The 13,178-nt window shown below is 40.9% G+C and overlaps 1 protein-coding gene across 1 annotated transcript in view; it reads right to left on the bottom strand.

Moving 5' to 3' along the window:
* Window positions 1–754: 754 nt before the first annotated feature.
* LOC146866475 (uncharacterized) overlaps window positions 755–13,178 on the bottom strand; it is a 70,198-nt gene continuing 57,774 nt past the window's right edge. The window contains exon 2 of the mRNA XM_085640653.1: window positions 755–824. Coding sequence (XP_085496779.1) covers window positions 755–824 — 70 coding nt within the window. The remainder of the gene's footprint in view (window positions 825–13,178) is intronic.

The raw sequence follows: 13,178 nt of genomic DNA, 5'->3' as shown, positions 1-13,178 counted from the left end.
TCAATCAATGTCTTTGTGCTTGTTCTAGTCTCTCTAAATTGCTCCACCACATACATACATACACACAAACCGTAATATCACCAGACTAGAAATAAATAGTTGCAGAAAGAAAAAGAACAGATAACAAACGTTTTCAATGTGTCTAAGTTATAATGGAACAAGTTTTCACCACATATCTGATTGGCTTAGTTGCTCCTGTACTTCAAAATGAATTGACAATCCTTCTCTTCAATAAACATCCTATGAGCCCTCAAAGAAAACCTTTAGGAGCCTCTTTATAAACAGTACTGATGGAGAATGCCTACTCTATTCCTTATCTGTAGCTCTGCCATGGCACGTCCCAAGCCCGACTGCGAAACAAAGTTGCGCGTAAGGCTAGGTACACCCACCATGCAAAACAAATACTAGCTGCACAAACATCACCCAAAAGACATTCTAGCCTCGGGGAGAGAGCAATCTATCTATGACTCCTTGTGGTAAAAGCCAGAGATGCCTGAAAGCCACAAAGCAAATCCACCTGCTTTCGACCAAGACCATTACCATCACGACGTGGAACATAGGGACCATGCACAAGACTGACAGGACAGCCCAAGTGGCAGTGGGGATGAAAAACTACAACCTTGCCCTGTTTGGAATCAGTGAAACCAGATGGACACAGTCTGGACATAAAAGACTGGGTCTAGGAGGAATACTGATGTATTGTAGACATGAGGAAGAGAACGCCACACACACTCAGGAAGTAGCACTAATGCTATCACCAGCAACCAATCGAGCTCCGATTGAATGGGAAGCCCACGGTTCCAGAATCATCACAGCGACCTTCCCTACAAAGAAAAAGAGGGTTAACATGAACATTAGCCAATGCTATCCAGCTACAGGTCACGGTGAATAAGAGGGAAAAAACTGTTTTACAACAGACTCCAGTCCATCCTGGAGAAATGCCCTGAGAGAGACATCACCATACTGATTGGGGACCTCAATACCAAGACTGGAAGCGACAACACCAGGTACAAAGAAGTCATAGGATACCGTGGCCTTGGCAACACGAACAAGACTGGAGAAAGGCTTGCAAATCTCTGAACCCTGGACAGTCTGATGATAGGTGGTAGTGTATTCCCACACAAAAGAAAACACAGTGGCGTAGCTAGACCATTTGATGCCTGTGGCGGCCCCTGCGGCGGCAGCATGTAAGAGTGTTCCTGGAGATTCCTGCATTTTCTGTCCCACGACAGCCACATGTAAGAGTGGGGGGAGGCCACCGCCCCCAAAACTCGTGCTGCCCATGGCGGACCAGCCCCCCTTGCTACACCACAGAGAATACAAAAGACAATGTGGATGTCAGCTGTCCATTCAAGAGAGAATCAGATCAACCATGTCTACAGAGCAAAACAGTCTGCAGACCCTGCAGTATGTGTGAGTGATGAGCAGAGGGGGTGTGGCATCAGACCATCACCTTGTCGTGGCCAGGCTGAACCTGAAGTTGAAGAAAGCATGGATTACAATAACAAACTGACACCAACTATATAACACCACCATCCTTATAGATGCACAGAAACTGCGTGAGTACTAAGTCACCGTCAGCAACAAGTTTCATGTCCTTCAATAACTAGCGAATGATGGAGATGCAGTAGAAATAAGGTGGGAAAAGATCAGAGAAATGAATCTGCCAGAAGGTACTGGGTCACAAGAAAAAACTGCATAAATAATGGATTTCCATTGAGAATCTCTGCAAAATCCAAGATAGAAAGGAAAAGAAAGCTGCAGTCAATACCAGCTGAACAGGAGCAGAAAATGCAAAGCACAGTGTGAGTACAACAAAACCAACAAGGAAGCAAAGAGAAGCTTAAGAGCAGACAAGTGAAGATTAATCGATGGTCTTGCCACAGAGGCCCAGGAAGTAGGAGGCCATGGAAACTTCAGTGAACTCTATGGCATAACAAGGAAACTCTCCTGCAGATACAGCAAGCCAGAAAAACTTGTTAAAGGTAAAGCTGGAAAGATATTCATGGGTAATGAAGGTCAACAACGAAGATGGGTTGAACACTTGGAAGAATTGCTGAACCAGCTTGTGCCACTGTATCTACCAGGACTTGCCAATCTGCTGCAGCAGACCAATCAAGGAAGAAAGCCATCAAACATCTGAGAAATGGGAAGGCAGCAGTCCCTGACAAAATTCCTCCGGACGCACTGAAGGCAGATATTGAAACATCAGTAGACATGCTCCACCCCATGTTTGAAAGGATCTGGAAAGAGGACAAGGTGCCATCAGACTGGAAAGAGGGATCGATAGCTCCTCAAGATCCCCAAGAAAGGTGACCTGAGTAACTGCACAAACTATAGAGGGGTAACTAGTCTATCAACCCCAGTCAAAATGTTCAACAGAGTCACCATGAACAGAATGGAGGAACAAGTTGGCGCTCATTTGCGAGATCTGCAAGCTGGCTTCTGCAAAGATAGATCCTGCACAGACCAGATTGAAACACTGCACATCATCATCGAACAGTCGATAGAATGGAACTCTTCCCCTCTATGTGAACTTCATCGATTATGAGAAGGCTTTCAACAGCGTAGACCGGGAGAATCTTTAGCAACTCCTCCATCATTATGGTGTGCCAGATAACCTCGTAAGAATCATCAAGAACTCTTATCTGGGAATGACTTGCTAGATAGTCCATGGAGGACAACTCACAGAAGCCTTAGAAGTGAGGACTGTGTCTGTCTGGGCTGTTTGCTCTCGCCATTTCCTTTCCTGCTCATCATAGACTGGATCATGAAGAAATCCACAGCAGGGTAAAGAAATGGGATGGAGTGAAGACCTTGGACCCAGCTCGATGATCTGGACTTGCAGACGACTTGCCCATCCCCATACCTATCAGCAGATGCAAGAGAAGACTGACATTGTGGCATCCACATCAGCACAACTTGGCCTTAACATCTAAAGGGGAAAACTAAGATTCGGAAGGCTAACATGGCTAGCACAGCTGCAGTCACTGTGGCAGGGGATGAACTGGAAGAGGTTGAGGCCTTTACCTCCCTGGGAAGAGTCATAGACAAGCAGGGCGGCAGAGACACAGAGGTCAAGGCATGAATTGGCAAAGCAAGGGCTGCCTTCATTCAGCTAAAGAAGATCTGGAGCTCCAAGGATCTAAAGCAGCAAACCAAGATCAGGCTTTTTATTACCAACATAAAATCAGTCCTTCAGTATGGAGCAGAAACTTGGAGGACGACAGAGACCACCACCAACAAAGTCCAACCCTTCATTAACTCCTTTCTGAGGAAAATCATCAAAATCCCCTGACCAAACACCATCAGCAACAGCAAAGTAATGCAGCAGATATCCCAACTCCTTGTCCGTGAAGAAATCATGAAAAGACGCTGGATCTGGATAAGTCACAGCCTCTGCAAGCATATGCAAGACAATCCTTGACCTGGAACCCTCAAGTGAAAAAAGGAAAAGAGGAAGGCCAAGAAATACCTGGCGCAGAGGCCTAGAGGCTGACCGCAAGGAGGTGGGCTACACCTTGAGTAAAAATGAAAAAAACGCCCAAGACAGAGATGGCTGGAGAGTCTTGGTTGACAGACTATACCCCTAGCGTAAGCATAAGTAATTTAGTAAGTATTGCTTATCTGTAACTTTTTAGGTGCCACTGATCATGTTTCTGTTTTCAACATCATGTACAGGGGCAGTATCATTAACAGCTGAGCTGGCTCAGGGCAGAGCCAAGCACCTGTTTTTATGTGCTTGCACTGTCTAACGTACATTTGTTTAACCCAATATTTCTCGGAGTTAGACCATGATGCACAACCAGCTGGGAAATAGTGAACAGTAACTCAGAGAAATATGAGATTAAATGAATGCACCTAAGACCGTCAATCAAATAAAATCAGGCGATAGGCTCTGCGCTAAGTTCATGATGCAGCCTCAGGACTCTGTTGTTCTCAAGCTAGGTCTCCATCAATGTTTTTAATATAACTATACATAAAAACCTAGAAATTCACTGAAAAAAACAAAGGATGAAGTACTGTTATAAAAAGTGTTGGTCGTAGGGCCAGTGTGAAAAAATTATTTGCAAGTTAAACATTGAGACGTATTGTGAATTTCTGATTCGGCAGAGGAATCATATAGAGATATACTCATTCCCGAAAAATATTATTTTCGGTGTTTTCCCCGATTGATTGCGGTGATTTCCCTGACTGAGTTAATAATTTGCAGTAACTTTGCATATTTCAATGTTATGCGTGCAATTGATTATTTCAAATGTATTCATTTTTTGACGCGTGTTTCAAGTACCATATATCCAGTGCTGGTTTGTGGAGTACTTTGACAGTTTATGAGTAATGAAAGTAAAACGGATTTCCTTCATCCTGTGATTCTGGGGAAAAGAAAACAAAGTGTACATAGTGTGGTTCTGTTGCAGGCATTATAATGCTCCCGTTCGGGATGGAGCTATAAAAAAAAGACGCACAAACAAAATAGGATGACGGTCCCTTTAGTTGTTACCAGCTCCTTCAAGCGCCTGTGCAGTGTGTGGCATGGTACCGATAATGTTTCACAGCCACCCCTCTTACGGATAATTAGCCAGCCCAGCAAGGGGCACCATCCCTGCTTTGCATCACACTCTCTCATATCCATATCTCAAACGGAAAGACTCGAACGGACATTTTCAAACACTGCCTGTCACAAGCCATTAGCTGAATTGCTTCAAGTAATCCCTTGACAAGTGTTATGTCTAGACCTCTGTTCCGAGCTTTATAAAGCGCCCCCGGGCAGGAATTCTTTCACAAAAGCCCCTGGTGCTTAATAAAGCGATTTGTTCCAGTTACAGTGATAATAAAATTGCTAGAATGAAACAGGACGCTTCAGCGAGGACTTGAATCCAATTTGCCACGCTAGTGCGATTACGTTTCTCTCCTTGTGTTTACTCATTTGTAGGACCACTCACAGCCTTTTTATGTTCAATTAAAGGGATTAATGCTTCGCTCTGAGGAAGAGAGGCGGGTTTAAGGAGTTGGGCGTCCTCGTTTGCATGTGCGCGCCACGCTGACCTCGCGGGCAGCGCCGCACGCGCCAGCAATGTGCCCTCCATTCGTTCCTTCCTCGCTCTGAGGCGAAGCGGGGTATTTCCAGAATTCAGATTTTATAATTGAATATAGTCCAAAGAGAGCCGTTATAGGTAGCACATTCCATTGATGAACTGTAACAGTCCTCGCAGTGGTGTAGCAAGTGTGCCATGCGCCCCAAAGCAGACATGGAATATGGTCCCCAATTCCCCGTTTTCATAGTAAGACATCGAAATAACTGGGGTCAGAGGACCTTCACCTAGGCCCCAGTGCCTCTACAGCGCCTGCGCTATCAAAGCCTGCGACCTGTGTGTTTTCATGTCCTTTATTTGACAATTAGCAGCGGATGAAATGTTCTGCGACAAACATATGTGATTGGTAATTTTTTTTCCAATGTTTAGAATGTTTTTTTAGCTGGAAAGTAGTTTATCATAGCCTTTATTACTATACGCAAAAAACATGTTTATGTAGGTATGTGTTATGACTTTGACTGAACGAATATTTTTAGGTGTATGGCAAATGCTGTTGACATCGTTGTTCAATAAAATGTCCTCCTGCCAGCATTCTTTTATCAACGTACAGCAGTTCTACAATTGGATATGTATATTTATCTGCGTTAGGCAAATGCCGAAAATAAATCCGGTATCTTGGAATGAAATTCTAAAACAAGACATTTAACGTAATTTAAGTAAGCAAAGTATCTCTTTAGCGATTTACATATAAAATCATACGATTCAAGGCAATCATAGGTGTATCCGATTTTACAATCCTTGACATTGAGGCATTTAAAATCAAAAACTGCAAGAGGACTCCTTAAAACTTTAAGTGTATGTCTCAGGTAGAACCCTATATATAAAATCTGTGCAACCAACGTAAATCACCACTAGGAGAACACTTTAAATACAACTTACACTGATCATACAGTATATATAGCACATCCACAGCATCAAAAGTTACATTCAGTATGAATCACCACAGAGAATTAGTTTTGCAGTACTACAATTATTTCCGCGCCTACATGTATCCCATTTATCCTCCAACATAATCACGCCACATGTTTTAATCCTCCCGCATGACCTGGGACACTTGGCTAAGGATATTTGTAGTAAGAAAAAAACTAACCACCTCACAACAGATTTTATTTGCCCTCCCCTTGCTACAATTCACCTGCATTTTTAAAAAAAGTTTTATATAGCGCGAACTAGACCAGAAGGTTTCAGAGCGCTTTACATGAGCACCAGTTGCCTTACAGACGGACACAATCATGGCATGTCCGCCCCCAATTGCATCCTAAGACACTTAGGCCCTAATTTTCTAACGTTCGCAACACTTCTTAGTTTTCAAGGGCACACAATACAATTTAGCCCTGTACACACTTTTTTAAAAGGTAAGCTAAATGGCTCTGTATTTTGCATCATGTTGCTCCGTGCGAGTACCTGCGAAAATCTTTATTTAATGAAGACCTTTCTGTTCTAAATATGGTATTGCTATATGTTCATAGATCAGCTGGGAACTGTTTGCTTCTCCCTTTGCTTCTCTGGTTTACTTTCATTAGGTTCCTTTCACCGCCCATCCCCATTGCCTGTCCTCATTTCCACTGTTGAACTTAGTACATCAGTTCAGGATCAACAGATTGATGAAATCACAAGAATATGCTGCTTCTGCAGTAATAACAAATGAGACATTTTGGCACGAGATAGATGTGCCATAGAAAACTGTAATAGTAGTAAAACATTATTTAGCTGTTGTGCCCCAGACCAAAACCAGGAGCCAACATAACGAACTTAATTGCTCAACAGGCCCAAGATAGAAGATGCATTCATCAGCTTGGTAACTAGGACAGGAGATCGAAGTTGGACTCAATCCTGGGATTAGTCAGTTAATGCAAATCACTTCTAGGCAACGTCGGTCTCAGTGAGACTCACCACTGCCCAAACGTGGGAGTTTCAGACCTCCACTGAGTGAACTAGAACTTTGGTTAGATAACTTAGACTTAACAAGAAAACGGTGAAACAACATTCCTTTGGGCTCATTTTGACATGTAGAGCACCATTAAACTTTCTGAATGAAATAAGTATAGTGTTGGGCAAACGAAAGTCATAGTGGGCCCGATTCACAGAACTAACTTAAGACAAAATCCTAAACTTACTACCATTTTGGTATTCACAGAAGGCACTTACTCATTTTGGTATTCACAGAAGGCACTTACTCATTTCGGTATTCACAGAAGTTAGGAGTCCTAACTTTAGGACTCCTAAATGCCTTCTGTGAATACCGAAAGTCTTAAAATTAGGATTTTTCTCAGTTTAGTAGTAGTATAGTGAGGACTCCTAACTTTAGGACTCCTAAATGCCTTCTGTGAATACCGAAAGTCTTAAAATTAGGATTTTTCTCAATTTAGTAGTCCTAAATCTAAATTTAGGACTACTAAATTGAGAAAAATCCTAATTTTAAGACTTTCGGTATTCACAGAAGGCATTTAGGAGTCCTAAAGTTAGGAGTCCTAACTATACTACTAAACTAAACTGAGAAAAATCCTAATTTTAAGACTTTCGGTATTCACAGAAGGCATTTAGGAGTCCTAAAGTTAGGACTCCTAACTTCTGTGAATACCGAAATGAGTAAGTGCCTTCTGTGAATACCAAAATGAGTAAGTGCCTTCTGTGAATACCAAAATGGTAGTAAGTTTAGGATTTTGTCTTAAGTTAGTTCTGTGAATCAGGCCCGTAGTATTTAGGATAATTTTAAGGAGTGAGAGATGTACCACTTATGTTTTTGGGAAAATAGATCCACACAGCAGGATCCATATTCAGGGAAAACATAGCAAATTTCCCCCGTATGATGGCAAATGTCTAGCTGTATAGTAAGGACATTTTCTAGGCTTTTTTAGACCAGAAACATCATGGTAAACACAGCGTACCAAGAAAGAATGGGCGCCGTACCCAATGATTTTCTCCATATGTGGTTTTCTAAAATGGGGGTGTTGCCAGCTCTACCATCATGCATACCACATTGCACTGATCTCTAATTGCAGGGTGTGATTTGAAAGAAGAAGAGATGGAATATCTGCTATTTTTTTGATAAATGTCGAATTTCCACCTTCCTCTTACTGACCATCTGAGTCTGTGCAAATTGATTTTCTTAGACATAATGCTAGGACATTGCTTGGAGCGCCAAACACATAATTGCATCTATGTGCAATAGGCAGATGTTGTAAGTAGATGTGTAAGCAGTTTATAAAAATAGCAGAGATTCATAATTATATACTATTTTCATAATCCAGGCAACCTGTTATAAAGTCACCTGCCATCATGATATGATGCTCAAGTTCAAAGAGTAAGCAGATATGTTTTAGGATCCTCAACTGGAAGTAACTACCAAAAGCTTTGTTTCCCAGATTAGGTGTTATTAGGCCAGGTTTTTACCGCTGGTACTGGCTGCAAGCATTAGCCCATGGAGATTGGCATCAGCTTAGAGTCCTAAAAGAGAGATTTCAGTATGGATAAAAGTACCTCTGTTTTAGTCAGATTTTTATTTAAAGATGTCTTGAATATCCATAAATAGATTATCATGATAGGTTATCTTTTTCATGATATAAGAATAGTTGTACCTGTAGCAGAGGGTAAAATCATATAATGTGCAGAGTATCAGCTGAATTCCTAAAAAAAGGCAGCAGCAATGCAGGTAAAAATTCACTCAAAGGCAGAATATATAGGTTGAATAGGAGAAGCAAATTAGCTGAACCCTGGGGAACAGCCTATTTTAAGGATATGGCAATGTAGTTAAAAGAAGGATGGCCGAGGACCCTGAGGCAGTGCTTAGGCAGAACCTGGAGAACAGGGCAGGCGATAATGGTGAAGGATATGTGGTCTCTAGCCTTATCTGTGTTCTATCTTGGCTATCTAAATTGGGGTCCAGAAGGGATGGGACACACGCAAATGAAGGGGACACCCTAGCAACTGCCAGGAAACCTGTTGAGAAGGCCTCTGGCAAAAAGCATACAAATCAAACAGGAAATAGTATTTGGGGGTATCAAGGAGTTAGTTAGAAAATGGGCCCTCTCCTCAGGTTGTGGTACCTGAGATGGTCATTGTTCCCACAGCTGCCCCGGCTGCTATAGTGACAAAGGATAGTAAAGGTGAAGAATCCATGCCTCCTAACAAACAGCATGATCAGGCACCAGGACTACTGGATCAGTTGAGTTTGTATTTAACAGTGGACATGAAGGACAAGATTAGGGAAAGGACCTATGTGGATGTTTTTGAGCTTACTTTAGAGTAGTCAGTATCAAAGGAGAATGACTCACATGTGCTGTGTATTACCAGGGTCTTGGGTTCTCATAGTTTGGAGACCCTCATTCACATTTACCATACGGTGCAGTATATGTTGGGTCTCCACTCCACAGACCCTCACTGAATCATTAGTGGAAACAGGTATTCCACACTGAGTCATTACTGGAAGCTGTAGACCTAAGCAATTTCTACAATTTTAACCTGAAACAATACAAAACATATAGAAATAAGCATACATCAGGCAAACTCACAAATGATGAAATATTTAAATCACAAACAAATATAGAAAAATCAAACTTTTAATCTTAAAAGGAAGATTGAAGCTGCAGTTCCACAGAAGGGACAGTTATGACTAACCTTATAGGGGCATACAGATCTTGAACATGCTGACATATACCGTGGCTCTTTTTACGCATCATACAGCACAACCAAGAGTTAATGTCAGTTTGATCTCAAAACATATCCATATTAGATGCTTTATTCACCCTGCAGCTTTGTCATTGTCCTTCCAACAAGTTACCCCAGATTCATCATTTGCCAATTGCTTGCCATTTTTATACCATCACAGGCTCGTAAATGGTGAAGCTCTTGACCAAATTAATCAGGGGATTCCCTCACCTTGGGGGGCTTCTTCTACTTATGTACACATTCTTTGGACTCCTTAGGGTAGTGGCCTATAGTATCCTTAGGTCAGTGATTCTTAACCTATGGTGTGTGGATCCCTGGGGGTTCACATCTTCTTCCCAGGGGTTCCATGACTTTTTGGAAAATGAAATAATATCAGCAGATTGATAAAGCATATGTAAATTGAAAATTAAAAAGTGTTTTGTAAATGTGAAGTAATTTGAAATTGGGGGGTAAAAATAAAGCTACTATCCGTAGCTGGATTTGTGGGAGTAGTCTAAGTACAGCAAATAGAATATAGAATGTAAGATAACTGGCCTCAATTGAAGCCCTGACAAAAAAGAGAGCACACATTAGAAAGCAAAAAAAGACAACTATATATGAATTAATCAAACACAAATTACTTCCCACACTTTACTCCTTGAGACACCACAACACACACCTTAAACTAATTACACAAGTACTATAATAAAACTGTAATTAATTTAATTATTATCAATTAACAAAATGTAATAATAAAAATAAATAAACTACTTAACACCCTTTACCCCTATAAGCCCTAAAACACACACCTTAAATTAATAACACAAATGCCATCATTAATTACCAATTAATTATTTAAAAGTAATTAACAACCAAATATTAATTCATCAATTACAAATAAATTAATTACCACCCTTTACACCTATAAACACCAAAACACACACCTAAAATTAATCACACAATTACAATAACTAATTACAAATTAATTAATTAAAATTAATTAACAAACAATTATTAATTCATAAATTAAAAATAAATCACTTCCTACCGTTTAACCCTATAAACACCACAATACACACCTAAAATTAATTACACAATTACCATAATTAAACACAATTAATTAATAAAAATTAATTCACAACCAATTATTAATTAATTTATAATAAATTACTTTACACAATTAAAATTATAAAATCTCAATTAAACAAATATTAATAAATAAAAACGAATCAATTAATTTAATATAATTAAATTACTTCCCACCCTATTCCCCTACAAACCCAACAACCCTCTACGGAACTAAAAACGCAAAACTCAAATAAAAAAAATAATAACTACTAAAAATGTAACACATATATTTAGAATACAAACAATTCTTATACAAAAAACATACATCACATACATATAAAATATTGACTAAAATGCATAAAATTAATTAGAAAAACAATATTTTAACAACTAGATTTTTGCTAACGATATGAAACACAATATTTTTAAAATCTTTATTACTTACCTTAAGTCAATAATCTTGACCACGATATTCTTGCTGTCAATATTTCTGAACAACAATATTTATTACTCGATATTTGTGCAACTCTATATTTTTTACTCAATATTCTGTCTGCACACCCTTGAGGCAAAGAGGCAAGGTCCCTGTATTCCCAGTCAGTGAGATAAGAGGGTTTCTAAGTCTGGGGCTTATTGCTACATCCTCCTCCCCGTTTATTGGCAGCAGCAGAATCCATCTCACATGGTTTCAGTTTAACAAGGTAATGGGCTTGGGTCTTTAGGCAGTTGGCATATAATAATTTCAATTAAAGCTCCAATTCATTCAGAATAGGTGCTGCCACATCAGTGCAAAAGACACCCAATTGATGGACAGAATGCAGAGCAAATCAAAACATTCACCTCCAGTCAAGAGATCTGGGTTATATCCATCATTTTTTTGCTCACCATGCCACCCCAGTTTAGACCTGGCTATATGCAAATCAGTCTTGACCCTGTGCCTCATGGGAACAGTCCAGCCCGAACTGCCAAGCCAAGTCCTCCCTGGACCGGAAACAAGCATCCTAGGACCGGTTTCGGAGTGTCACCCCTCTTCAGCCAGGATAGCTTGATTCCAGTGGCACAGTGAGCCCAGGACTCACGTCTGAGCATACCTGGCGCACTTAGGGCGAGAAAGCAAAAGACACCCAATTGATGGACGGAATGCAGAGCAAATCAAAACATTCGCCCCCAGTCAAGAGATCTGGGTTAAATCCATCATTCTTTTGCTCACCATGCCACACCAGTTTAGACCTGGCTATATGCATATCAGTCTTGACCCTGTGCCTCATGGGAACAGTCCAGCCCGAACTGCCAAGCCAAGTCCTCCCGGGACCGGAAACAAGCATCCTACGACCGGTTTCGGGGTTTCACCCCTCTTCAGCCAGGATAGCTTGATTCCAGTGGCACAGTGAACCCAGGACTCACGTCTGAGCATACCTGGCGCACTTAGGGTGAGAAAGCAATAGACACACAATTGATGGACGGAATGCAGAGCAAATCAGAACATTCACCCCCAGTCAAGAGATCTGGGTTAAATCCATCATTATTTTACTCACCATGCCACCCCAGTTTAGACCTGGCTATATGCAAATCAGTCTTGACCCTGTGCCTCATGGGAACAGTCCAGCCCGAACTGATAAGCCATGTCCTCCCTGGACCGGAAACAAGCATCCTAGGACCAGTTTGAGAATTAGCAATGGAGAAGGGAAAACCTATGGTTGTTTACCTGAAAGCCTGTCTGAATTGCCATGATTTTAATGTTTTTCTGCATGGGATCAAATCAGCAATCAGGCAAATTTTAATTGGTAGGACGTTCCACTTTGTGGGTGGGATCCAGCACAGAGAAGTTACGCCCCCTTCTAGTTTTCGTAAATCTAGGCACCACCAATACATTTGTAGATGCGTACCAAAGAGTCCTTTTAGGGGAGTAACTAAATATTTGATCCTTAAGAAAACCTGTGGCCATCCCTCTAACGGACTTGAAGACTGAGCAGCAGATTTTAAAGGAAATTAGCTGTTTAATTGGTAGTCAGTGCAGGTTCTTCATATGTGGAGTTATTCGTGTTCTGTAATGCATTCTGAAAATCAACCTGGCCACTGCATTCTGAACTAGCTGCAGTCTCTTAAAGTCACTTTCAGAGAGGCAAAGATAAATGTTGTTGCTTTAGTCTAATCTAGTGCCAATCACACCAGCCATAACCGCCTTCATGGCATTCAAGATAAGAAATGGATAAATCTTACTGGCCATTTTTAACATAAAAATCCATTAGGAAACAACACCACTAATTTGTGGGCTGAAAGAGAGATGTTGAGCTACATATTCTCCTAAGCTTTTTGCCACTGGTTTTAGAAAGGGAAGTGATCTCTTTTCAGCAGACCAGAAAGAATTTG

Source organism: Triturus cristatus, chromosome 2_1 (genome assembly GCF_964204655.1).
Source record: "Triturus cristatus chromosome 2_1, aTriCri1.1, whole genome shotgun sequence".
Classification (NCBI taxonomy): Eukaryota; Metazoa; Chordata; class Amphibia; order Caudata; family Salamandridae; genus Triturus; species Triturus cristatus.
This window is presented reverse-complemented; position numbering and strand designations above follow the sequence as displayed.